Below are 26,971 nucleotides of genomic sequence, written 5' to 3' on the forward strand. Positions count from 1 at the left end.
CGAAACATCAGTATATACTCGAATATAAGCCGACCCGAATATAAGCCGAGGCATCTAATTTTACCACAAAAAATTGGAAATCATTGACTCCAGTATAAGCCAAGGGTGGAAAATTTCAGAAATAAAAATAGATACCAATAAAATTATATTAATCAAGGCATCAATAGGTTAAATGTTTTTGAATATTTACATAAAGCTCAAATTTAAGATAAGACTGTCCAACTCTGATCAAATCATTATTCTCATCTTCTTCAATGTAAATGTGCTTATGTAGAGCACAGTAATAGAGTAAAATAATACATGTAATAATAATAATAATAATAATAATAATAATAATAATAATAATAATAATAATAAATAATGCAGGAAAATAATACATGTAATAATAGAGTAGAATAATAAATGTAATAATAATAATAAGATCAGAGTGAAATAATAAATGTATTAATAGTACAGTAATAATAAAAATAAAGTAAAATAAATGTAATAGTAGCAACAATAATAAATGTACTAATAATAGAGTAAAATAATACATGTAATAATAAATAGAGTAAAATAATAAATGCAATAATAATAATAATAATAATAATAATAAAGAAAAATAGAGTAAAATAAATGTAATAGTAGCAACAGTAATAGAGAAAAATAATAAATGTAATAGTAGCAACAAAGAGTACAATAATAAATGTACTAATAATAGAGTAAAATAATACATGAAATAATAAATAGAGTAAAATAATAAATGCAATAATAATAATAATAATAATAAAGAAAAATAGAGTAAAATAAATGTAATAGTAGCAACAATAATAGAGTACAATAATAAATGTACTAATAATAGAGTAAAATAATACATGAAATAATAAATAGAGTAAAATAATAAATGCAATAATAATAATAATAATAAAGAAAAATAGAGTAAAATAAATGTAATAGTAGCAACAATAATAGAGAAAATAATAAATGTAATAATACCAATAATAATAGAGTACAATAATAAATGTACTAATAATAGAGTAAAATAATACATGAAATAATAAATAGAGTAAAATAATAAATGCAATAATAATAAAAAAAGATAAAGTAAAATAAATGTAATAGTAGCAACAATAATAGAGAAAAACAATAAATGTAATAGTAGCAACAATAATAGAGTACAATAATAAATGTACTAATAATAGAGTAAAATAATACATGAAATAATAAATAGAGTAAAATAATAAATGCAATAATAAAAAATAGAGTAAAATAAATGTAATAGCAGCAACAATAATAGAGAAAAATAATAAATGTAATAATACCAATAATAATAGAAAAAAATAATAAATGTACCATATATTCTGGAGTATAAGCTGACCCAAATATAAGCCAACCAGGATTCTCACCCAAGTATAAGCCGACTTTTTTTAGTCCTAAAAAAAGGTCTGAAAAACTAGGCTTATACTCGAGTATATACAGTAATTTAGTGTTGAGATTTGGGTCCCATCTTTGTGTACATATGTCTAAATGGGGGGAAATGAACAAAAATTAACCCTAAAATCATAACAATATGATTCAACGGAAAAATCATCAAGAAAGAGGGAGAAAAGTGACTCAAATCAATGGATTTATATATGAGAAGTATTTCTTTGCTATATGAATGAATGAGAGCTAATATTTTTGGAGACACGATTCAATATTAAGGCCTGCAATGACTAACGGCCTGATCATTGAATTGTCAGGAGTCACTCGTGATGGATACAAACCATGGATAAGACGTGAGAAGGAAAGGAAAGCCACCCCGTTCTTCCGAGAGAACACCACGTTCGTGTCTACACCGGATCCAGTTGCCATGGAAACGCACAACACACAAAGAAGCCGAACCGGAGCGGTCCGGAGTCGGGCAACACAACCACAACGCCCATCAAGACCGAAACAAACATCGGAGATGCTCCTCTAACTTTCACGGAGCGATTAACTCCAGCTTTTGATTTTCTGTCGCTTGGAGAATGTTTATATGTTGTACGAGGGTTGAATGAAAAGTAATGCCTCCACCTTCGTAACTCCTCAACAGATGGAAGTCCTGGTCTGACTTGTTCAGTAGACTCTCCTCTACAGTTCCATTTGGTGGGAAGCCTTAGCATTGAACGGTTGTGTTGTCAAAGTGCGAAGTATGGAACCCACAAATGGGCAGCCAGGACTGGGATGGGTGGAGTTACGAGCACTGAGTCAGGGCTGAGCTTCTATCCTTGTCCTGCAGGGCCTGCCAGGACACAGGAGGCGGGGCTAGAGGAGGGGGCGGGGCCTCTTCCCACGTGAATGACGGGGCTGAACCTCTATACACCGCCCCCGTGTTACCTCGGGAGGTAAATAGAGGCTCAGCCCTGTCTCGCGCCCTTGGGAAGAAGCCCCGCCCCCACCCCTAGCCCTGCCCTTTGGTCCTAAAAGGCCTCTCAGGAGAAGTATAGAGGCTCAGCCCTGACTCAGGCTCTTGGGAAGAGGCCCCGCCCCCACTCCTAGCCCCGCCCTTTAGTCCTAAAAGGCCTCTCAGGAGAGATATAGAGGCTCAGCCCTGACTCAGGCTCTTGAGAAGAGGCCCCGCCCCCTTCCCTAGCCCCGCCCTTTAGTCCTAAAAGGTCTCTCAGGAGAGATATAGAGGCTCAGCCCTGACTCAGGCTCTTGGGAAGAGGCCCCGCCCCCACTCCTAGCCCCGCCCTTTAGTCCTAAAAGGCCTCTCAGGAGAGATATAGAGGCTCAGCCCTGTCTCAGGCTCTTGAGAAGAGGCCCCGCCCCCATCCCTAGCCCCGCCCTTTGGTCCTAAAAGGCCTCTCAGGAGAGATATAGAGGCTCAGCCCTGTCTCAGGCTCTTGGGAAGAGGCCCCGCCCCCACTCCTAGCCCCGCCCTTTGGTCCTAAAAGGCCTCTCAGGAGAGATATAGAGGCTCAGCCCTGTCTCAGGCTCTTGAGAAGAAGCCCCGCCCCCTTCCCTAGCCCCGCCCTTTAGTCCTAAAAGGCCTCTCAGGAGAGATATAGAGGCTTAGCCCTGACTCAGGCTCTTGAAAAGAAGCCCCGCCCCCTTCCCTAGCCCCGCCCTTTAGTCCTAAAAGGCCTCTCAGGAGAGATATAGAGGCTTAGCCCTGACTCAGGCTCTTGAAAAGAAGCCCCGCCCCCTTCCCTAGCCCCGCCCTTTAGTCCTAAAAGGCCTCTCAGGAGAGATATAGAGGCTTAGCCCTGACTCAGGCTCTTGAGAAGAAGCCCCGCCCCCTTCCCTAGCCCCGCCCTTTAGTCCTAAAAGGCCTCTCAGGAGACATATAGAGGCTCAGCCCTGACTCAGGCTCTTGAGAAGAAGCCCCGCCCCCATCCCTAGCCCCGCCCTTTAGTCCTAAAAGGTCTCTCAGGAGAGATATAGAGGCTCAGCCCTGTCTCAGGCTCTTGAGAAGAAGCCCCGCCCCCATCCCTAGCCCCGCCCTTTAGTCCTAAAAGGCCTCTCAGGAGAGATCTAGAGGCTCAGCCGTGTCTCAGGCTCTTGAGAAGAAGCCCCGCCCCCTTCCCTAGCCCCACCCTTTAGTCCTAAAAGGCCTCTCAGGAGAGATATAGAGGCTCAGCCCTGACTCAGGCTCTTGAGAAGAAGCCCCGCCCCCACCCCTAGCCCCGCCCTTTAGTCCTAAAAGGCCTCTCAAGAGAGATATAGAGGCTCAGCCCTGTCTCAGGCTCTTGAGAAGAGGCCCCGCCCCCACTCCTAGCCCCGCCCTTTAGTCCTAAAAGGCCTCTCAGGAGACATATAGAGGCTCAGCCCTGACTCAGGCTCTTGAGAAGAAGCCCCGCCCCCACTCCTAGCCCCGCCCTTTAGTCCTAAAAGGCCTCTCAGGAGACATATAGAGGCTCAGCCCTGACTCAGGCTCTTGAGAAGAAGCCCCGCCCCCTTCCCTAGCCCCGCCCTTTAGTCCTAAAAGGCCTCTCAGGAGAAGTATAGAGGCTCAGCCCTGACTCAGGCTCTTGAGAAGAAGCCCCGCCCCCATCCCTAGCCCCACCCTTTAGTCCTAAAAGGCCTCTCAGGAGAGATATAGAGGCTCAGCCCTGACTCAGGCTCTTGAGAAGAGGCCCCGCCCCCATCCCTAGCCCCGCCCTTTGGTCCTAAAAGGCCTCTCAGGAGAGATATAGAGGCTCAGCCCTGTCTCAGGCTCTTGAGAAGAAGCCCCGCCCCCACCCCTAGCCCCGCCCTTTAGTCCTAAAAGGCCTCTCAGGAGAGATATAGAGGCTCAGCCCTGACTCAGGCGAGTAAAAGCTTCTCCTTCGTTAACCAAGTTGCGGGAAGAAGCCAGCGGGAAAAGGACAGCGGCATTCGCACTAGTGTTGGGATGGGGAACGGGAGAGCTTTGCCAGGCCAATAGTTCAAGACAGCGGAGGCCGCTCTTCGATGCCACCGCTCTCCGGGTCTCGCTGCTGCCAAGCTGGGAAAGAAATGCGGGAAGTGGAGCCCCCTCCCCATCGCAGCACCAAGCGCTCAGCCCTGTTGTTCCAAAATCTGAGAGACAAAGCAAGAAATGCCCCGAAGGCTCCGATCCATTTCAACAAAGGTGCCATACGAGCTTTGTCCCATCGCACAGCCTTCTTAATGGGAGACACGTCGCAGAGCTTTTCCTTGGCTGCTCAAATTAGGGTGGCCACCTTCTCGTCCCCTGGAAGGCTCCTCCGCTTCAACTTGGATGGCACTTGGATTACATCTACACTGTAGAATGAATGCGGTTTGACGCCACTTGTTCAGAGATGCTACAAGATCACTTTATGTACTGATCCAGACTAACATGGTTACCTCTTTGAAAATAATAAACCATAATGTATAATGGTTTGTAACACAAACAATCATAGTTCGTAACATAAATGATCATAGTTCATTACACTAACAATCTTAGTTTGTAATAGACTAGATCTATTTCCTCTCAATCATAAATCAAAGGTGCTACAAGATCACTTCGTATATTGATCCAGACTAACATGGTTACACCTCTGAATATAATAACCCATAATTGATCACCATTTGTAACACAAATGATCATAGTTTGTAATACAAACGATATTAGTTTGTAACACAAACGATATTAGTTTGCAATAGACTAGATCTATTTCATCTGAATCATGAATCAAAGGTGCAAGAAGATCACTTTGTATATCAATCCAGACTAACATGGTTACCTCTTTGAATATAATAAACCATCATTTATCATGGTTTGTAATAAAAATGATCATAGTTCGTAACAGAAATGATAGTTCTTAACACTAACGATCTTAGTTTGTAATAAACTAGATCTATTTCATCTCAATCATAAATCAAAGGTGCTATAAGATCACTTCGTATATCAATCCAGACTAACATGGTTACCTATTTGAATATAATAAACCATAATGTATCATGGTTTGTAACACAATCATAGTTCGCAACATAAAGGATCATAGTTCATTACACAAACGATCTCAGTTTGTAATAAACTAGATCTATTTCCTCTCAATCATAAATCAAAGGTGCTATAAGATCACATTGTGTGGTGATCCAGACTAAAATGGTTACACCTCTGAATATAATAAACCATAATTTATCATGGTTTATAACACAAAGGATCTTAGTTTGTAATAGACTAGATCTATTTCCTCTCAATCATGAATTAAAGGTGCTAGAAGATCGCTTTGTATAGTGATCCAGATCACTTCGTATATTGATCCAGACTAACATGGTTACTTCTTTGAATATAATAAACCATCATTTATCATGGTTTATAATAAAATCATAGTTTGTAACAGAAATGATAGTTCATAACACTAACGATCTTAGTTTGTAATAGACTAGATCTATTTCATCTCAATCATGAATTAAAGGTGCTAGAAGATCGCTTTGTATAGCGATCCAGACTAACATGGTTACATCTCTGAATATAATAAACCATAACTGATCACAGTTTGTAACACAAACGATCATAGTTTGTAACACAAACGAGATTAGTTTGTAACACAAACTATCTTACTTTGTAATAGACTAGATCTACTTCATCAGAATCATGAATCAAAGGTGCTATAAGATCACGTTGTGTAGTGATCCAGACTAACACGGTTACACCTCTGAATATAATAAACCACAATTGATCATGGTTTGTAATAAAAACAATCATAGTTTGTAACAAAAATAATAGTTCGTAGCACTAACGATCTTAGTTTGTAATAGACTGGATCTATTTCATCTCAGTCATGAATCAAAGGTGCTAGACGATCACGTTGTATAGTGATCCAGACTAACATGGTTTGTAACACAATCATAGTTTGTAACACAAATGATCATAGTTTGTAACACTAATTATCTTAGTTTGTAATAAACTAGATCGATTTCATCTGAATCATGAATCAAAGGTGCTAGATGATCACATTGTATAGTGATCCAGACTAACATGGTTTGTAACACAATCATAGTTTGTAACACAAATGATCATAGTTTGTAACACTAATTATCTTAGTTTGTAATAAACTAGATCGATTTCATCTGAATCATGAATCAAAGGTGCTAGACGATCACATTGTATAGTGATCCAGACTAACCAGGTTACATATCTGAATACAGCAAACTATAGTTTATCCTAGTTTGTGCTCCAAACTAAGATAAACTATGTTTTTGTCATATTCAAATACAAGGTCTGCTTCATCTGAATCATGGATCAAAGGTGCATATTGATGGGCTAGGAGCAACACGGATATATATTTAAACTAGCTGTGCCCTGTCACGCGTTGCTGTGGCCCATTGGAATTGCACTGAATAGCGCTGGTTTTTAGGTTTTTTTAGGCCCTGTAGAGGTTCGTGCTGTGATATTTTGTGGTTTCAACCTTGAGGCATGGATGATGGATTGCGTTGTGAAATTTCGAGGTTGGGGGGTGTTTAGTTTTGTTGTTTTGCTCGGTGCCAGGATTCCATCACTCTTTTATATAAATAGATATTAGGCATGTCCGATCGATGAAAAAAATGTTTCAATTCTCGTTTCTAAAGTAGGGGGCACTGGCGCTTCGATATAGAAAGTATTTCCGATTTTTTCACCCAAAAATTTTGGATATTTCCGAAAATTCGTAAGGATTCTAAATGTTTCTAAAATGGCGGATGCGCATGCGCAATCGCCAGAAAAAAAAAAGGAATCTGGGGGGGGGACTTTTACAGGGCTCTCCCACCCTCATTTTTTTAACTATCCTCATCAACCCTAGCCCCCACCTTTGCGTCCATTTTGGAAGCTTCTGATTGACCGGGGAGCAGCAGCCATGTTAGGCTGCACTAAGCTCCCATTCTAGGTAGGTTGCAGAAACAATTAAAAAAAATTTTTTTTTTAAAAAAAATATATTTTTAAAAATTTGGGGGGAAAAAATTAATGAAACATTAAGAGACAATTAGAGAATGGTCCAACAATGGTTCGAATTACATTGCTGGTTGCGCTGTGTTGATACGGAATGCGTATCAAAAAGCGAGAACAATCCAAAATAATTCCGATATACGATTCAAAACGATTTTTTGGACATGTCTAATAGATATAATAAATCATGATCTACTATAGTTTGTAGTACAAACAATGATAGACAAGGTCTGCTTCATCCAAATCATGGATCGAAGGTTCAACAAGAAGCTTTGCTAACACTGCTGGTGTCTCACCAAACTATAACTTCCATGATTGGTTAAAGTGGTGTCAAACTGCATTCATCCTACAGTGTAGATGCACCCCTGTCAAGCTCTTGACAAGTTGGCTTGAAGTGACCGCGTCACGTGAAGAACGAAGGAGCGATTTCCTTTTCTCTTGAATCATTTTGAGTCCACGATTCCCAGCCGGGAGCCTCCTCGCATACGCAGCGACATCCCTTGCAGGCGGGCCCATGCAAAAACAAGACAAGGATCGAGCGAGGAAAAACGGTCCTCGTACCTCTGGATCAGAACCGCCGAATCATTTTCGCGCTTCCGTCTCTTCCTCTCCGCGTAGCCCCTGAATGCCCTGGGGAACCAGGTTCAAGGCATTAAAACCAAACTAGATCTTTTGTGGGTTATGACATGATGGGAAAGAGGGGAAAAGGAGGACAGAGAGGAGCTCAAACACCCGGAGAAGAGGCAGAGACGCACGCCACAACGTAGAGCCACAAACAAAGTGCGGTGGAGCAGCGAACAGGGAGGTCGACCGAATGCGGAAGGCTGGTTTGTTGGAGGATTGCGCACAAAGAGACCAAGAGTTGACACAGTTGAAGATCTCGGGGAAAGGAGATCAAGTTTTCTACGGACAAACGAAATCCCTACAGCTCTCCCGCTTTGATTTTAGGAGATATGTTCTCCTCAACCATCACAACAGCAGCCAAAGATAGAAGAAACAGAGATATAGTAGCAGGATAGAACTTAGTTTTGGTGGTGGGTCTGGAGAGGCATCTAAGGAGACGTTGGACACACATCTATCCAGGGTGTTGTGGTTATACTCTACGCTGTCGACACAGTCTTGAGGTCTAGGTTACAATTAGAAGTAAGTTTTGGTGGTGACTCTGAATTTTCTGGAGGCATCTAAGGAGACGTTGGACACACATCTATCCAGGATACTATGGTTATACTCTACACTGTCGACACCATCTTGAGGTCTAGGTTACAATTAGAAGTAAGTTTTAGTGATGGGTCTGTATTTTCTGGAGGCATCTAAGGAGACGTTGGACACACATCTATCCAGGATGCTATGGTTATACTCTACGCTGTCGGCACTGTCTTGAGGTCTAGGTTACAATTAGAAGTAAGTTTTGGTGATGGGTCTGTATTTTCTGGAGGCATCTAAGGAGACGTTGGACACACATCTATCCAGGATGCTATGGTTATACTCTACGCTGTCGGCACTGTCCTGAGGTCTAGGTTACAATTAGAAGTAAGTTTTGGTGATGGGTCTGTATTTTCTGGAGGCATCTAAGGAGACGTTGGACACACATCTATCCAGGATGCTATGGTTATACTCTACGCTGTCGGCACTGTCCTGAGGTCTAGGTTACAATTAGAAGTAAGTTTTGGTGATGGGTCTGTATTTTCTGGAGGCATCTAAGGAGACGTTGGACACACATCTATCCAGGATGCTATGGTTATACTCTACGCTGTCGACACTGTCTTGAGGTCTAGGTTACAATTAGAAGTAAGTTTTGGTGATGGGTCTGTATTTTCTGGAGGCATCTAAGGAGACGTTGGACACACATCTATCCAGGATGCTATGGTTATACTCTACGCTGTCGGCACTGTCCTGAGGTCTAGGTTACAATTAGAAGTAAGTTTTGGTGATGGGTCTGTATTTTCTGGAGGCATCTAAGGAGACGTTGGACACACATCTATCCAGGATGCTATGGTTATACTCTACGCTGTCGGCACTGTCTTGAGGTCTAGGTTACAATTAGAAGTAAGTTTTGGTGATGGGTCTGTATTTTCTGGAGGCATCTAAGGAGACGTTGGACACACATCTATCCAGGATGCTATGGTTATACTCTACGCTGTCGGCACTGTCCTGAGGTCTAGGTTACAATTAGAAGTAAGTTTTGGTGATGGGTCTGTATTTTCTGGAGGCATCTAAGGAGACGTTGGACACACATCTATCCAGGATGCTATGGTTATACTCTACGCTGTCGGCACAGTCTTGAGGTCTAGGTTACAATTAGAAGTAAGTTTTGGTGATGGGTCTGTATTTTCTGGAGGCATCTAAGGAGACGTTGGACACACATCTATCCAGGATGCTATGGTTATACTCTACGCTGTCGACACAGTCTTGAGGTCTAGGTTACAATTAGAAGTAAGTTTTGGTGATGGGTCTGTATTTTCTGGAGGCATCTAAGGAGACGTTGGACACACATCTATCCAGGATGCTATGGTTATACTCTACGCTGTCGGCACTGTCCTGAGGTCTAGGTTACAATTAGAAGTAAGTTTTGGTGATGGGTCTGTATTTTCTGGAGGCATCTAAGGAGACGTTGGACACACATCTATCCAGGATGCTATGGTTATACTCTACGCTGTCGGCACTGTCTTGAGGTCTAGGTTACAATTAGAAGTAAGTTTTGGTGATGGGTCTGTATTTTCTGGAGGCATCTAAGGAGACATTGGACACACATCTATCCAGGATGCTATGGTTATACTCTACGCTGTCGGCACTGTCCTGAGGTCTAGGTTACAATTAGAAGTAAGTTTTGGTGATGGGTCTGTATTTTCTGGAGGCATCTAAGGAGACGTTGGACACACATCTATCCAGGATGCTATGGTTATACTCTACGCTGTCGACACTGTCTTGAGGTCTAGGTTACAATTAGAAGTAAGTTTTGGTGATGGGTCTGTATTTTCTGGAGGCATCTAAGGAGACATTGGACACACATCTACCCAGGATGCTATGGATATACGCTACGCTGTCGACACCACCTTGAGGTCTAGGTTACAATTAGAAGTAAGTTTTGGTGGTGGGTCTGTATTTTCTGGAGGCATCTAAAGAGACGTTGGACACACATCAACCCAGGATGCTATGGTTATACTCTACGCTGTCGACATCGTCTTGAGGTCTAGGTTACAATTAGAAGTACGTTTTGGTGATGAGTCTGAATTTTCTGGAGGCATCTAAGGAGACGTTGGACACACATCTGTCCAGGGTGCTATTGTTATACTTTACACTGTCGACACTATCTTGAGGTCTAGGTTACTATTAGAAGTAAGTTTTGGTGGTGGGTCTGTATTTTCTGGAGGCATCTAAGGAGACGTTGGACACACATCTACCCAGGATGCTATGGTTATACTCTACGCTGTCGACACTGTCTTGAGGTCTAGGTTACAATTAGAAGTAAGTTTTGGTGATGGGTCTGTATTTTCTGGAGGCATCTAAGGAGACATTGGACACACATCAACCCAGGATGCTATGGTTATACTCTACGCTGTCGACATCGTCTTGAGGTCTAGGTTACAATTAGAAGTAACAGGATAGAAGCAAGTTTTGGTGGTGGGTCTGTATTTTCTGGAGGCATCTAAAGAGACGTTGGAGACACATCAACCCAGGATGCTATGGTTATACTCTACGCTGTCGACACCGTCTTGAGGTCTAAGTTACAATTAGAAGTAACATGATAGAAGCAAATTTTGGTGGTTTTTAAGCCTTGACATTAAGTCTAGTCAAATCCGACTCTAGTCAAATCCGACTCATATCCATTTCTAAGCCAAAGAGCCGGTGTTGTAGACATCTCTTATGTCTTGTGGTCATTATGACTGCATGAGAGCCAATACCTTTCAGTTGGAGTGTTACCTATTGAGCTACTCATATTTGCATGTTTTCGAGCTGCTAGGTTGGCAGAAGCTGGGGCTAACAACAGGAGCTCACCCCGCTCCATGGATTCAAACCACTGACCTTTTGGTCAGCAAGTTTCTCAGCTCAGCGGTTTAACCCGCTGCGCCACTGTGATCCTTTCATTGGTCCCTTCAGATGTTAGATAGATACCTATTTATGATTATATTTTGCACTGTCAGCCCCATCCTGAGGGTCTCTCCTGTTTGGATATGAAAAGTCCTCCCCAATCATCACAAAGAAAAAAGAAACATAGATATAACAATGGGGTAGAAGCAAGTTTTGGTGGTGGTCCTTCATCTAAATCGGCATCTAGACAGACATTGGATTGACACCTGTCTATGGTTTATACCAGGGGTCCCCAAACTAAGGCCCGGGGGCCGAATGCGGCCCATTGAAGCCATTTATCCGGCCCTCGTGGTGGTGGCTCCCTCCTCCTCTTTGCTTGTTTAGAATGGTATTTTAATTATTATTTAATTAATTATTAAGGGCTGCTTTGCTTGTGCTTTTGGTGCACAAAGGCAGAAGGGAGTTGGACTAAATGGCCCAAGCGGTCTCTTCCAACCCTCTTTATTATTATTATTATTATTATTATTATTATTATTATTATTATTAACATTGACAGAAGTACACAGCATAACACAGCAAACGAGATATATATGCTGTATTTCACATCACAAAATCACAAGTTGAACACTTCCCAAGTGTCTAGGACTGTGTGATTTATTATTATTATTATTATTATTATTATTATTGACAGAAGTACACAGCATAACACAGCAAACGAGATATATATCCTGTATTTCATATCACAAAATCACAAGTTGAACACTTCCCAAGTGTCTAGGACTGTGTGATTTATTATTATTATTATTATTATTATTATTATTATTGACAGAAGTACACAGCATAACACAGCAAACGAGATATATATGCTGTATTTCATATCACAAAATCACAAGTTGAACACTTCCCAAGTGTCTAGGACTGTGTGATTTATTATTATTATTATTATTATTATTATTATTATTATTATTATTATTGACAGAAGTACACAGCATAACACAGCAAACGAGATATATATGCTGGATTTCATATCACAAAATCACAAGTTGAACACTTCCCAAGTGTCTAGGACTGTGTGATTTATTATTATTATTATTATTATTATTATTATTATTATTATTGACAGAAGTACACAGCATAACACAGCAAACGAGATATATATGCTGTATTTCATATCACAAAATCACAAGTTGAACACTTCCCAAGTGTCTAGGACTGTGTGATTTATTATTATTATTATTATTATTATTATTATTATTATTATTATTGACAGAAGTACACAGCATAACACAGCAAACGAGATATATATGCTGGATTTCATATCACAAAATCACAAGTTGAACACTTCCCAAGTGTCTAGGACTGTGTGATTTATTATTATTATTATTATTATTATTATTATTATTATTATTATTATTATTATTGACAGAAGTACACAGCATAACACAGCAAACGAGATATATATGCTGGATTTCATATCACAAAATCACAAGTTGAACACTTCCCAAGTGTCTAGGACTGTGTGATTTATTGTTGTTGTTGTTGTTGTTGTTGTTGTTATTATTATTATTATTATTATTAACAACATTGACGCTGGGTGGCCATCTGTCAGGGCTGCTTTGCTTGTGCTTTTGGTGCACAAAGGTAGAAGGAGATTGGACTAAATGGCCCAAGGGGTCTCTTCCAACCCTCTTTATTATTTTTTATCATAATTATGATTATTATTAACATTGAGGCTGTATTTGTTCCTGTTGCAGAAACAAAAAAAAATGTAAAAAATATTTTTAAAAACACGTTAAAAAATTGGCGGGGGGGGGGGAATAACAAAACATTAAGAGACAATTAGAGAATGGGCCAACAACGGTTCGAATTACATTGCTGGTTACGCCGTGAGACAATGTCTCGGAATGCGTATCAAAAAGCGAGAACGATCCGAAATAATTCCGATATACGATTCAAAACGATTTTTTGGGCATGTCTAATATATATATATATATATATATATATATATATATATATATATATACGTCTACATATATAGATATATATATTGCTATTTTTTTTTTGTTTTTTGTGTCTCTTTTCGTCCGTCTTCCTACTTATTTTATTGGGTGATCGTTTTAATTTGGGGGTTTTTTTGTGTATGTCGGTTATTCCTTCCCCTTATTCTTTTTTCTTTGTTTCCATGCACATCCCTCACCTTTCCCCCTAATAACCTCTTTGTTTTCATACTCTCGCTGTAAACCTTATTTGAAATATTAATAAAAAAATTATTTACAAAAAAAAAAAGAAAAGAAATCTCAACGTCTGGAAGACCAAAGTTTGAGAACAAGTGGGATAGAAGATCCCCGGCTCTCTTTTCCCAGAAGTATCTTAAGAAAAAGAAGTAGCAAACTGTGTTTCCAAACAAACCCCAGAACCTGAAACCCGTGCCCTGGACTCCTTTTCCCATTATCCCCAAGCAGCCAAGAAATCGGGAAAAGTTGGGCTATATCTAAGATGGTGACGAACAACTCAGAATGGTTACAGTAATACTTACGAGATGCTGTCGGTCCCAAAGAGAAGGACGGAAGCAGGAGGAGAAAAAGAGAGAAGAACGAGTTAGAAAACAAGAGACCCTTCCGACTCGCACGAAAAAGCTCCGCAGATGTTCGGCCCTTCACTTACGCTTGCATAGTTGTTGTGGCGGTTTGGAAAGTGAAGAGGTTTTCTTTGGGAAACCAGGTCCGGATGGGGACTTCGTCTGGAAAGGAAATATTGGAGATTCAAAATTAATTAGATTTAATTTCTAAAGTGTGGTTAGTGAAAAGTTTGTTTCTATAACAACATTTGTAACTTTTCCATTCTAGTAATTGCGCAAGGGAAACTTCAGGGAAACTTTCTCTCTTGTTTTTACAACTATTGGAGTGAAACTATTGATAATATTATAATGGAATACAGTATTATACTACTAATAATACAATATAATAATATTAATTATATATTATATATTAAATGTAATATTACTGATAATAGTACAGTAATATATACTATTGTATATAGTACAATATACAGTAGAGTCTCACTTATCCAAGCTAAACGGGCTGGCAGAAGCTTGGATAAGCGAATATCTTGGATAATAAGGAGGGATTAAGGAAAAGCCGATTAAACATCAAATTAGGTTATGATTTACAAATTAAGCACCAAAACATCATGTTATACAACAAATTTGACAGAAAATGCAGTTCAATACACAGTGATTTTATGTTGTAATTACTGTATTTACGAATTTAGCACCAAAATATCACGATGTATTGAAAACATTGACTACAAAAATGGGTTGGATAATCCAGAACGTTGGATAAGCGAGTGTTGGATAAGTGAGACTCTACTGTATTATATTGTATTACAATATAATATTATGAATATTATATGTATATACAATATGTTATAATTATTATATATTATTGTAAATTATATTGTGTATGTGTATATATATAAAACTAGCATAGCATACTAGTTATATATATATATATACACACACACACACATACATACTATATAATATACATTATACATACATATATAACATACATACTATACAATATTTATAGAGGCTTTCGAATAACAGTGTTAATTATTATCATGCACCAAAATATCATGATATATTGAAAACATCTATATATATAAAAGAGTGATGGCATCACGGCAACCCACAAAACAACAAAACTACAGGCCCCCAAACCACGAAATTTGACAACACAACCCCTCATCCACGGCTCTAGGTTGATACAACAAAAAGAAAAGAAAAATAAACTCCTAATTAGAGATAGAGAGGAATAATTGCTTTTATCCAATTTCTGCCAGTTAGAAGGCTAAGCTCCTCCAACTTGGTCTCCTAGCAACCCAATAAAAAATTATAAAAAACACTAAAAATTAATGCAATAAAATACTATAACAACAGAAAATAACAAAAAATAATACAAGAAAATAATAAAATATAATAAATAAAAATATAACTTACAATAAAATTAATAAAAAAATGCAAATAAAGTCAAATAAAAATTACACAACAATTTTTAACCAATACCACCACCACTTTGCCACAGCAATGCGTGGCCGGGCACAGCTAGTTGACTACAAAAATGGCTTGGATAATCCAGAAACTTGGATAAGCGAGGCTTGGATAAGCGAGACTCTACTGTACAATTATAGAACACATTGATCCCTGTTAGCCCATCAAGTTTCAGAATATTTCACTTATCCACGTAAACGAAACTTGTTGGGTAAGTTTCGATTCTTAAACTCTAGGCGCAGGCCACGTGGACGTGTCGGATATCACTTCGGAAGTATTATTATTATTATTATTATTATTATTATTATTATTATTATTATTATTTACTGCATTTATATTCCGCTTTTCTCACCCCTGGGGGGACTCAAAGCGGTTTACAACATAATGGCAAAATGCCAACCCTACATTAGAAAACATAACAAACTGATCAAATCATAAACAATAAAATGAGCAACATCAAGTATACTTATCGAACAACTCAAAAATAACAAAAATAGAATAAATATATATATCAAACATTTAGGACATGTTTACTAATACAGTAGAGTATTACATAGGAAGTATAGATTTAACTAATTTTAACGTGACTTACAAAACCTAGTAAATTTGAATCCGGTAAGTACGAATTAAATGAATTTGATCTGACTTACGAGCGGTAACGAAAACTTTGCACATCTAATAATTTCAACTACAGTAGAGTCTCACTTATCCAAGACTCACTTATCCAAGGTTCTGGATAATCCAATGCTTTTTTGTAAATGTTTTCAGTATATCGTGATACTTGGTGCTAAATTCGTAAATACAGTAATTACAACATAACATTTGCTGTGTATTGAACTACTTTTTCTGTCAAATTTGTTGTCTAACATGATGTTTTGGTGCTTAATTTGTAAAATCATAACCTAATTTGATGTTTAATAGGCTTCTCCTTAATCCCTCCTTATTATCCAAGATATTTGCTTATCCAAGCTTCTGCCGGCCCGTTTAGCTTGGATAAGTGAGACTCTACTGTACTTATCGAACAACTCAAAAATAACAAAAATAGAATAAATATATAAATCAAACATTTAGGACATGTTTACTAATAGATCTAATATTAGTAAACAGTTAAAACATTAAACGTAAAGAGGCAATTTTAAAGTACAGATTTAACTAATTTTAATGCGACTTACAAAACTTGGAAGTACAGTAGAGTCTCACTTATCCAACACTCGCTTATCCAACGTTCTGGATTATCCAAGTCATTTTTGTAGTCAATATTTTCAATACATCATGATATTTTGGTGCTAAATTCGTAAATACAGTAATTACAACATAACATTGCTGTGTATTGAACTACTTTTTCTGTCAAATTTGTTGTCTAACATGATGTTTTGGTGCTTAATTTGTAAAATCATCACCTAATTTGATGTTTAATAGGCTTTTCCTTAATCCCTCCTTATTATCCAAGATATTCGCTTATCCAAGCTTCTGCCGGCCCGTTTAGCTTGGATAAGTGAGACTCTACTGTACTTATCGAACAACTCAAAAATAACAAAAATAGAATAAATATATAAATCAAACATTTAGGACATGTTTACTAATAGATCTAATATTGGGTTGTTGTATGTCTTTCGGGCTGTGTGGCCATGTTCCAGAAGCATTCTCTCCTGACGTTTCGCCCACATCTATGGCAGGCATCCTCAGAGGTTGTGAGGTATCCTGGCCATGAAAGCCTTCGACAACAGATCTAATATTAGTAAACAGTTAAAACGTTAAACGTAAAAAGGCAATTTTAAAGTACAGATTTAACTAATTTTAATGCGACTTACAAAACTTGGAAGTACAGTAGAGTCTCACTTATCCAACACTCGCTTATCCAACGTTCTGGATTATCCAAGCCATTTTTGTAGTCAATGTTTTCAGTACATCATGATACAGATTTAACTGATTTTAATGCGACGGATTTGTAAGTACGGATTTGATGAATTTGATCTAACTTACGACGAATAACAAGGAGTCACGAAAACTTTGCCCATCTAATAACTATTCCAAGCTAAGGATTGACGTACCAGGGCCCCGGTCGATGCTGTACATCCGCTCCAGCTTCTTCCGGCGCCAGCTCGTCTCTCCCGCTTGGTGGTGGTGATGGTGGTGGTGGTGGTGATGGTGGTGGTGCTCTGGAGATGTGCCGGCCAACGGGACGCAGCCGGGACACTCCTTGGGGCCGGCCCAGTCGCCTTTGCAGCTCCGTCCCACGTCGTGGGAGCTGCCTCCGTTCTGGGATTGGGACCCACGCTCACCACGTCCCTCGCCCTCCTCTCCGGTCGCCACCGCCTCGGCCTCGGCCGCTCCTTTGAGGACCACCAGCTCCATGCTCTCGCTCTGGTGCTGGGACAGCATGGGCCGCTCGCCCGAGATGGTGTAGACCCTCGGTTTGGGGCCTTCGCCCGGGAGCTTCTCCCCGCCTTCCTCCGAAAAGCTCCGCTCAAACTTGCCGTCCGAGATGAGTGACAGCCGGCGCTTGTTCTGCGGGGCCGGAGGAAGCATCTCGGGAGAGTCCTCGGGGCCCAAGTAGGACTCCGCCAGCAAGTGGTCTGCAACACCAACACCACCCCGTTAGACTTATTCCAGCAATAGATACCCTCCTTATCCAAATTATTATTATTATTATTATTATTATTATTATTATTATTTTATTATGACACAGCAAACAAGATAGACATGCTGGATGTCGTATCACAAAATCACAAGTTGAACACTTCCCAAGTGTCTAGGACTGTGTGATGTATTATTATTATTATTATTATTATCATTATTATTATTATTACTACTACATTATGCAGTGGTCTGCAACACCAATGCCACACCGTTAGACTTATTCCAGCAATAGATACCCTCCTTATCCAAATTATTATCATTATTATTATTATTATTATTATTATTATTATTATGACTACATTATGCAGTGGTCTGCAACACCAATGCCACACCGTTAGACTTATTCCAGCAATAGATACCCTCCTTATCCAAATTATTATCATTATTATTATTATTATTATTATTATTATTATTATTATGACTACATTATGCAGTGGTCTGCAACACCAATGCCACACCGTTAGACTTGTTCCAGCAATAGATACCCTCCTTATCCAAATTATTATCATTATTATCATTATTATTATTATTATTATTATTATTATGACTACATTATGCAGTGGTCTGCAACACCAATGCCACAACATTAGACTTGTTCCAGCAATAGATACCCTCCTTATCCAAATTATTATTATCATTATTATTATTATTATTATTATTATTATTATTATTATTACTACATTATGCAGTGGTCTGCAACACCAATGCCACCCCATTAGACTTGTTCCAGCAATAGATACCCTCCTTATCCAAATTATTATTATCATTATTATTATTATTATTATTATTATTATTATTATTACTACATTATGCAGTGGTCTGCAACACCAATGCCACACCGTTAGACTTATTCCAGCAATAGATACCCTCCTTATCCAAATTATTATTATTATTATTATTATTATTATTATTATTATTATTTTATGACACAGCAAACAAGATAGATATGCTGGATTTCGTATCACAAAATCACAAGTCGAACACTTCCCAAGTGTCTAGGACTGTGTGATGTATTTTCAGATGATGCGCGCAGATCCCATTATTATTATTATTATTATTATTATTATTATTATTATTATTATTATTATTATTATTATTATATTATGGCACAGCAAACAAGATAGATATGCTGGATTCCATATCACAAAATTACAAGTCGAACACTTCCCAAGTGTCTAGGACTGTGTGGTCTGCAACACCAATGCCTTGTTCCAGCAATAGATACCGTCCTTATCCAAATTATTATTATTATCATTATTATTATTATTATTATTATTATTATTATTATTATTATGACTACATTATGCAGTGGTCTGCAACACCAACGCCACCCCGTTAGACTTGTTCCAGCAATAGATACCCTCCTTATCCAAATTATTATTATCATTATTATTATTATTATTATTATTATTATTATTATTATTATTATTATTATTACCACATTATGCAGTGGTCTACAACACCAGCACCATGTTGGTATTATTATTATTATTATTATTATTATTATTATTATTATAGATTTATTTATACATATTAGTAGTATTAGTACGATTCTTAGCACCTCTTACCTGAGCCATTCTTGCCTTCGGGGTGGTTTTGGGAGAGATAGTCTCCAAAGGCCCTCGCAGCCCTTTGGTTTGGACGGAGATGGGGAAATAATAAAGAAAAGAAAAAGGAAAAAGAGAAAGAAAAGAATGCAATTAAACATCACAACATTTTTTTAAAAAATATCGTTTTCTTTAACTCTCAAAGCCCTCCCGACAGATGGCCATCCAGCCTATCATGGGATCCTAGGATTGGGAGGGGCACCCAAAGGCCATCCAGTCCAACCCTTTTCTGTCATGATGAAGGAAAAGCACAATCAAAGCCTTCCCGACAGATGGCCATCCAGCCTATCATGGGATCCTAGGATTGGGAGGGGCACCCAAAGGCCATCCAGTCCAACCCTTTTCTGTCATGATGAAGGAAAAGCACAATCAAAGCCTTCCCGACAGATGGCCATCCAGCCTATCATGGGATCCTAGGATTGGGAGGGGCACCCAAAGGCCATCCAGTCCAACCCTTTTCTGTCATGATGAAGGAAAAGCACAATCAAAGCCCTCCCGACAGATGGCCATCCAGCCTATCATGAGATCATAGGATCGTAGGGTTGGAAGGGGCACCCAAAGGACATCCAGTCCAACCCCTTTCTGTCATGATGCAGGAAAAGCACAATCAAAGCCTTCCCGACAGACGGCCATCCAGCCAATCATGGGATCCTAGGATTGGAAGGGGCACCCAAAGGACATCCAGTCCAACCTACTTCTGTGATGATCCAGGAAAAGCACAATCAAAGCCTTCCCGACAGATGGCCATCCAGCCAATCATGGGATCCTAGGATTGGAAGGGGCACCCAAAGGCCACCCAGTCCAACCCTTTTCTGTCATGATGCAGGAAAAGCACAATCAAAGCCTTCCCGACAGATGGCCATCCAGCCTATCATGGGATCCTAGGATTGGGAGGGGCACCCAAAGGACATCCAGTCCAACCCTTTTCTGTCATGATGCAGGAAAAGCACAATCAAAGCCTTCCCGACAGATGGCCATCCAGCCTATCATGGGATCCTAGGATTGGGAGGGGCACCCAAAGGACATCCAGTCCAACCCTTTTCTGTCATGATGAAGGAAAAGCACAATCAAAGCCTTCCCGACAGATGGCCATCCAGCCTATCATGGGATCCTAGGATTGGGAGGGGCACCCAAAGGCCATCCAGTCCAACCCTTTTCTGTCATGATGCAGGAAAAGCACAATCAAAGCCTTCCCGACAGATGGCCATCCAGCCAATCATGGGATCCTAGGATTGGAAGGGGCACCCAAAGGCCACCCAGTCCAACCCTTTTCTGTCATGATGCAGGAAAAGCACAATCAAAGCCTTCCCGACAGATGGCCATCCAGCCTATCATGGGATCCTAGGATTGGGAGGGGCACCCAAAGGACATCCAGTCCAACCCTTTTCTGTCATGATGCAGGAAAAGCACAATCAAAGCCTTCCCGACAGATGGCCATCCAGCCTATCATGGGATCCTAGGATTGGGAGGGGCACCCAAAGGACATCCAGTCCAACCCTTTTCTGTCATGATGCAGGAAAAGCACAATCAAAGCCTTCCCGACAGATGGCCATCCAGCCTATCATGGGATCCTAGGATTGGGAGGGGCACCCAAAGGACATCCAGTCCAACCCTTTTCTGTCATGATGAAGGAAAAGCACAATCAAAGCCTTCCCGACAGATGGCCATCCAGCCTATCATGGGATCCTAGGATTGGGAGGGGCACCCAAAGGACATCCAGTCCAACCCTTTTCTGTCATGATGCAGGAAAAGCACAATCAAAGCCTTCCCGACAGATGGCCATCCAGCCTATCATGGGATCCTAGGATTGGGAGGGGCACCCAAAGGACATCCAGTCCAACCCTTTTCTGTCATGATGCAGGAAAAGCACAATCAAAGCCTTCCCGACAGATGGCCATCCAGCCTATCATGGGATCCTAGGATTGGGAGGGGCACCCAAAGGACATCCAGTCCAACCCTTTTCTGTCATGATGAAGGAAAAGCACAATCAAAGCCTTCCCGACAGATGGCCATCCAGCCTATCATGGGATCCTAGGATTGGGAGGGGCACCCAAAGGACATCCAGTCCAACCCTTTTCTGTCATGATGCAGGAAAAGCACAATCAAAGCCTTCCCGACAGATGGCCATCCAGCCTATCATGGGATCCTAGGATTGGGAGGGGCACCCAAAGGCCATCCAGTCCAACCCTTTTCTGTCATGATGAAGGAAAAGCACAATCAAAGCCTTCCCGACAGATGGCCATCCAGCCTATCATGGGATCCTAGGATTGGGAGGGGCACCCAAAGGCCATCCAGTCCAACCCTTTTCTGTCATGATGAAGGAAAAGCACAATCAAAGCCTTCCCGACAGATGGCCATCCAGCCTATCATGGGATCCTAGGATTGGGAGGGGCACCCAAAGGTCATCCAGTCCAACCCTTTTCTGTCATGATGAAGGAAAAGCACAATCAAAGCCTTCCTGACAGACGGCCATCCAGCCAATCATGGGATCCTAGGATTGGGAGGGGCACCCAAAGGCCATCCAGTCCAACCCTTTTCTGTCATGATGCAGGAAAAGCACAATCAAAGCCTTCCCGACAGACGGCCATCCAGCCTATCATGGGATCATAGGAAGGGACACCCAAAGGTCATCCAGTCCAACCCCCTCCTGCCTTCATGCAGGAAAAGCACAATCAAAGCCTTCCCGACAGATGGCCATCCAGCCTATCATGGGATCATAGGATCTTAGAGTTGAAAGGGGCACCCAAGTCCATTTTGCCCTGCAAGAAGGCGCCAGCAAAGCCCTCCCGACAGATGGCCATCCAGTTTCAAACCTTCTCGTCTGCCTTTAGGGATCCCTGCAAATCGGAGCCGCAATTCTGCTGTTTGCCAAGATCTAGGCCTCATTAAACTGAGTTTTAATTAACCGTCTTGGGAAGCGCTGGGCCAAGCCGTTTGGGACCGAGAGCCCGAGCCCGGAGAGAATGAACGTGGTTTCGTTTCTCAGCAACATCGATCAAACCTTGCCCGACTAAATCTACTGTAGTTTCTGAGCATTTGGACGCATAGATTTCAGAGGGAACCACTTTGTGCCAAACTGGTTTCAGACAAGCATAATAGGACTTCGTCCAGTTTGGATTCTTTCGGGGACTGGAAACTGATTGGAGCAGCCAGACATGGTTTCGGAGACCCCCTCGTTCCAAACCAACTGGCGAAATATTTCAGCCGTCAAGTCAGCTGCTATTTCAGGCCGGCCAGACTAAAAATATATTATTGTGCTCATAGGAAAGTCAAAGAGACAGAGTTTTCGGGGAGATCAGGACCTGGCTTTGGGTTCTTTACAGAGCCGGAGAAAAGAAAGGTCTGGTAGAAGATACTGGCTCCGTGGTTGCTGCTTCAAATTTAAAATATCAGGTTGGAAAAGCTCACACAGGTGTCCAGGGAAAGAGTCCAACCACACAGCAAGACACAATCCAAACACTCCCGACAGATCGCCAACGAGCCTCTGCTTCAAAAGCTCCAGAGAAAGAGACTCCAAGGACTCAAAGAAACCAAATCCGCCCTGAGGACTTGCTTGTTGTGAGCCGCTTTGAGTATCGGTTTGGATACAAATAAACATCATAATAATAATAACAATCGGAAAAGCAGGGGCACAAAAGACCAGTTATTGATTGACAAAATGATTCTGGAGAACTGTAAAAGCCGAAAAGCTAATCTTCACATGACGTGGATTGACTACAAAAAGGCCTTTAACTCACTCCCACACAGCTGGATCATCAAGTGCCTGGACGCCATCGGGATTTGTAAAAACATTGGCACCTTCATTGAAAACATGACGGAGCACTGGAAAACTGAACTGTTTGTTGAAAATGAAAGCTATGGACTTGTCAACATCAGAAGAGGAATTTTCCAGGGAGACTCATTGTCCCCTCTGCTTTTCATTATTGCCATGATCCCTCTGTCAACAATCTTACAAAAAACAAATCTCAGCTGTCAAACATCTAAGAAATCTCACAAAATCTCGCATCTGATGTACATGGATGACCTGAAGCTATATGGGAAAACGGAAACAGAAATCTGACTAACACTGTCCGAATTTTTAGCACTGATATCATCACGGAGTTTGGTTTGGACAAATGTTCGACAGTGGCATTGAAGAAGGGAAAAATCATGGAAAGTGAGGGCATAAATATGCCTAATGGCCAAACAATAAAGTGTCACCAGCCAGAAGCCTATAAATATCTGGGCATATTACAGCTGGACAACATCAAGCATGAACATGTGAAAACTGTGGTCAGTAAAGAATACACACAAAGGGTCAGAAAAATTCTCAAAAGCAAGCTCAATGGAGGCAACACCATCAAGGCCATAAACACCTGGGCCATACCTGTCATAAGATATACTGCTGGCATCATAAACTGGACACAGGCGGAACTGGACAATTTGGACAGAAAAACAAGAAAACTCCTGACCATCCATCATTCACTGCACCTTCGCAGTGATGTTGACCGGCTATATCTGCCTAGAAGATCAGGGGGCAGAGGACTCTTGCAAGGAAAACAAGCAGTCAAAGAAGAAGACCATGCCCTGGCAGAAGATGGAAAGCAAAGTGAAGAACCTGCTTTGATTGAAGTCAAAAATCAGAAACTCCTCAAAACACAGCAGACAAAAAACCAGTACAAGAAAGCCGCACTACAAACTAGAGCTGACAGCTGGCACAACAAAACACTGCATGGAAAGTTCCTTGACAAAATTGAAGGAAAAGCTGATAAGGAGAAGACCTGGCTCTGGCTCACGAATGGGACCCTGAAGAAGGAAGGAGACAGAAGGCCTGATCCTTGCAGCCCAGGAGCAAGACATCAGGACAAAGGCAATTCAGGCCAAGATCGAAAAATCAGCTGATGACCCAAAATGCAGACTGTGCAAGGAAACTGACGAAACCACGGATCATATCCTCAGCTGCTGTAAGAAAATCGCACAGACAGACTACAAACAGAGGCACAACTATGTGGCCCAAAAGATTCATTGGAACTTATGCCTCAAGTACCACCTCCCAGCAGCAAAGAACTGGTGGGATCACAAACCTGCAAAAGTCTTGGAAAATGAGCACGCAAAGATACTGTGGGACTTCCGAATCCAGACTGACAAAGTTCTGGAACACAACACACCAGACATCACAGTTGTGGAAAAGAAAAAGGTTTGGATCATGGATGTCGCCATCCCAGGTGACAGTCGCATTGACGAAAAACAACAGGAAAAACTCAGCCGCTATCAGGACCTCAAGATTGAACTCCAAAGACTCTGGCAGAAACCAGTGCAGGTGGTCCTGGTGGTGATGGGCACATTGGGTGCCGTGCCTAAAGATCTCAGCCGGCATTTGGAAACAATAGACATTGACAAAATAACGATCTGCCAACTGCAAAAGGCCACCCTGTTGGGATCTGCACGCATCATCCGAAAATACATCACACAGTCCTAGACACTTGGGAAGTGTTCAACCTGTGATTTTGTGATACGAAATCCAGCATATCTATCTTGTTTGCTGTGTCATAATAAAATATAATAATAATAATAATAATAATAATAATAATAATAATAATACTTTTTTTCGTGTCAGGAGCAACCTGAGTTGCTTCTGGAGTTAGAGAATTGGCCGTCTGCAAGGACGTTGCCCAGGGGACATTGCCCGGATGTTTTGATGTTTTACCATCCTTGTGGGAGGCTTCTCTCATGTCCCCGCATGGAGCTGGAGCTGATAGAGGGAGCTCATCCGCGCTCTCCCCGGGTGGGATTCGAACCTGGCAGCCTTCAGGTCAGCAACCCAACCTTCAAGTCGCAAGGCTTTTATCCCCTAGGTCACCAGAGGCTCCTATAATAATACTAATAATATTACAACCTCTGAGGATGCCTGCCATAGATGTGGGCGAAACGTCAGGAGAGAATACTTCTGGAACATGGCCAGGCAGCCCGGAAAACATACAACAACCTTGTGATTCCGCCCATGAAAGCCTTCGACACACAATAATAATAATAATAATAATAATAATAATAATAATAATAAATACATCAAACAGTCCTAAATGCTTGGGAAGTGTTCGACTTTTGATTCTGTGATACGAAATCCAGCATATCTATCTTGTTTGCTGGGACATAATAATAATAATAATAATAATAATAATAATAATAATAATAATAATAATTACATCAAACAGTCCTAGACACTTGAGAAGTGTTCGACTTGTGATTCTGTGATACGAAATCCAGCATATCTATCTTGTTTGCTGGGACATAATAATAATAATAATAATAATAATAATAATAATAATAATTACATCACACAGTCCTAGACACTTGAGAAGTGTTCGACTTGTGATTCTGTGATACGAAATCCAGCATATCTATCTTGTTTGCTGGGACATAATAATAATAATAATAATAATAATAATAATAATAATAATAATAATTACATCACACAGTCCTAGACACTTGAGAAGTGTTCGACTTGTGATTCTGTGATACGAAATCCAGCATATCTATCTCGTTTGCTGTGTCATAATAATAATAATAATAATAATAATAATTACATCACACAGTCCTAGACACTTGGGAAGTGTTCGACTTGTGATTCTGTGATACGAAATCCAGCATATCTATCTCGTTTGCTGTGTCAAAATAATAATAATAATAATACAACCTCTGAGGATGCCTGCCATAGATGTGGGCGAAACGTCAGGAGAGAATGCTTCTGGAACATGATAGTACAGTCCAGAAAACTCATAACAGTCCAGTGATTCCGGCCATGAAAGCCTTCCACAACAAACTGCTTCATTCTTTGGCACAAAGAGAAACTCAAATAAGGAAGAAGAGGAATAGGGCCCTTCCTGACCTGGCTTTGGCCACCGTAAGATAATAAATAATAATAAACTTTATTTATACTCCGCCACCATCTCCCCAATGGGGACTCGGGGCGGCTTACATGGGGCCATGCCCAGAACAATACAATATCACAGAATATAAATAGAACAACAAATCATAACACATTAAACAATACAATAAAAGATAATATACACTACATTAAGCAAAATCAAAAGAACAATAAACCAAGGGCGGGCCACATGAACACTACCCTGTTTCCCCGAAAATAAGACAGTGTCTTATATTAATTTTTGCTCCCAAAGATGCGATAGGTCTTATTTTCAGGGGATGTCTTATTTTTCCATGAAGAAGAATTCACATTTATTGTTGAACAAAAAAATGAACATTTATTATATACTGTACAGTAGTTGTCCTCACAAACCAGCATAACCAGAC

At 40.5% G+C, this 26,971-nt stretch overlaps 1 protein-coding gene across 4 annotated transcripts in view; it reads right to left on the reverse strand.

The window, feature by feature from the left end:
• Positions 1-26,971, reverse strand: part of nsmf (NMDA receptor synaptonuclear signaling and neuronal migration factor) — a 65,512-nt gene that overhangs the window by 23,203 nt on the left and 15,338 nt on the right. For all 4 annotated transcript variants that reach the window (XM_062959089.1, XM_062959088.1, XM_062959087.1 and 1 more), the window contains exons 2-4: positions 19,643-19,704; positions 17,486-18,010; positions 14,048-14,123 (exon numbers count right to left, since the gene is read on the reverse strand). In XM_062959089.1, coding sequence (XP_062815159.1) covers positions 14,048-14,123; positions 17,486-18,010; positions 19,643-19,704 — 663 coding nt within the window. The remainder of the gene's footprint in view (positions 1-14,047; positions 14,124-17,485; positions 18,011-19,642; positions 19,705-26,971) is intronic.

Source organism: Anolis carolinensis, unplaced genomic scaffold, assembly GCF_035594765.1.
Source record: "Anolis carolinensis isolate JA03-04 unplaced genomic scaffold, rAnoCar3.1.pri scaffold_7, whole genome shotgun sequence".
Lineage (NCBI taxonomy): Eukaryota > Metazoa > Chordata > Lepidosauria > Squamata > Dactyloidae > Anolis > Anolis carolinensis.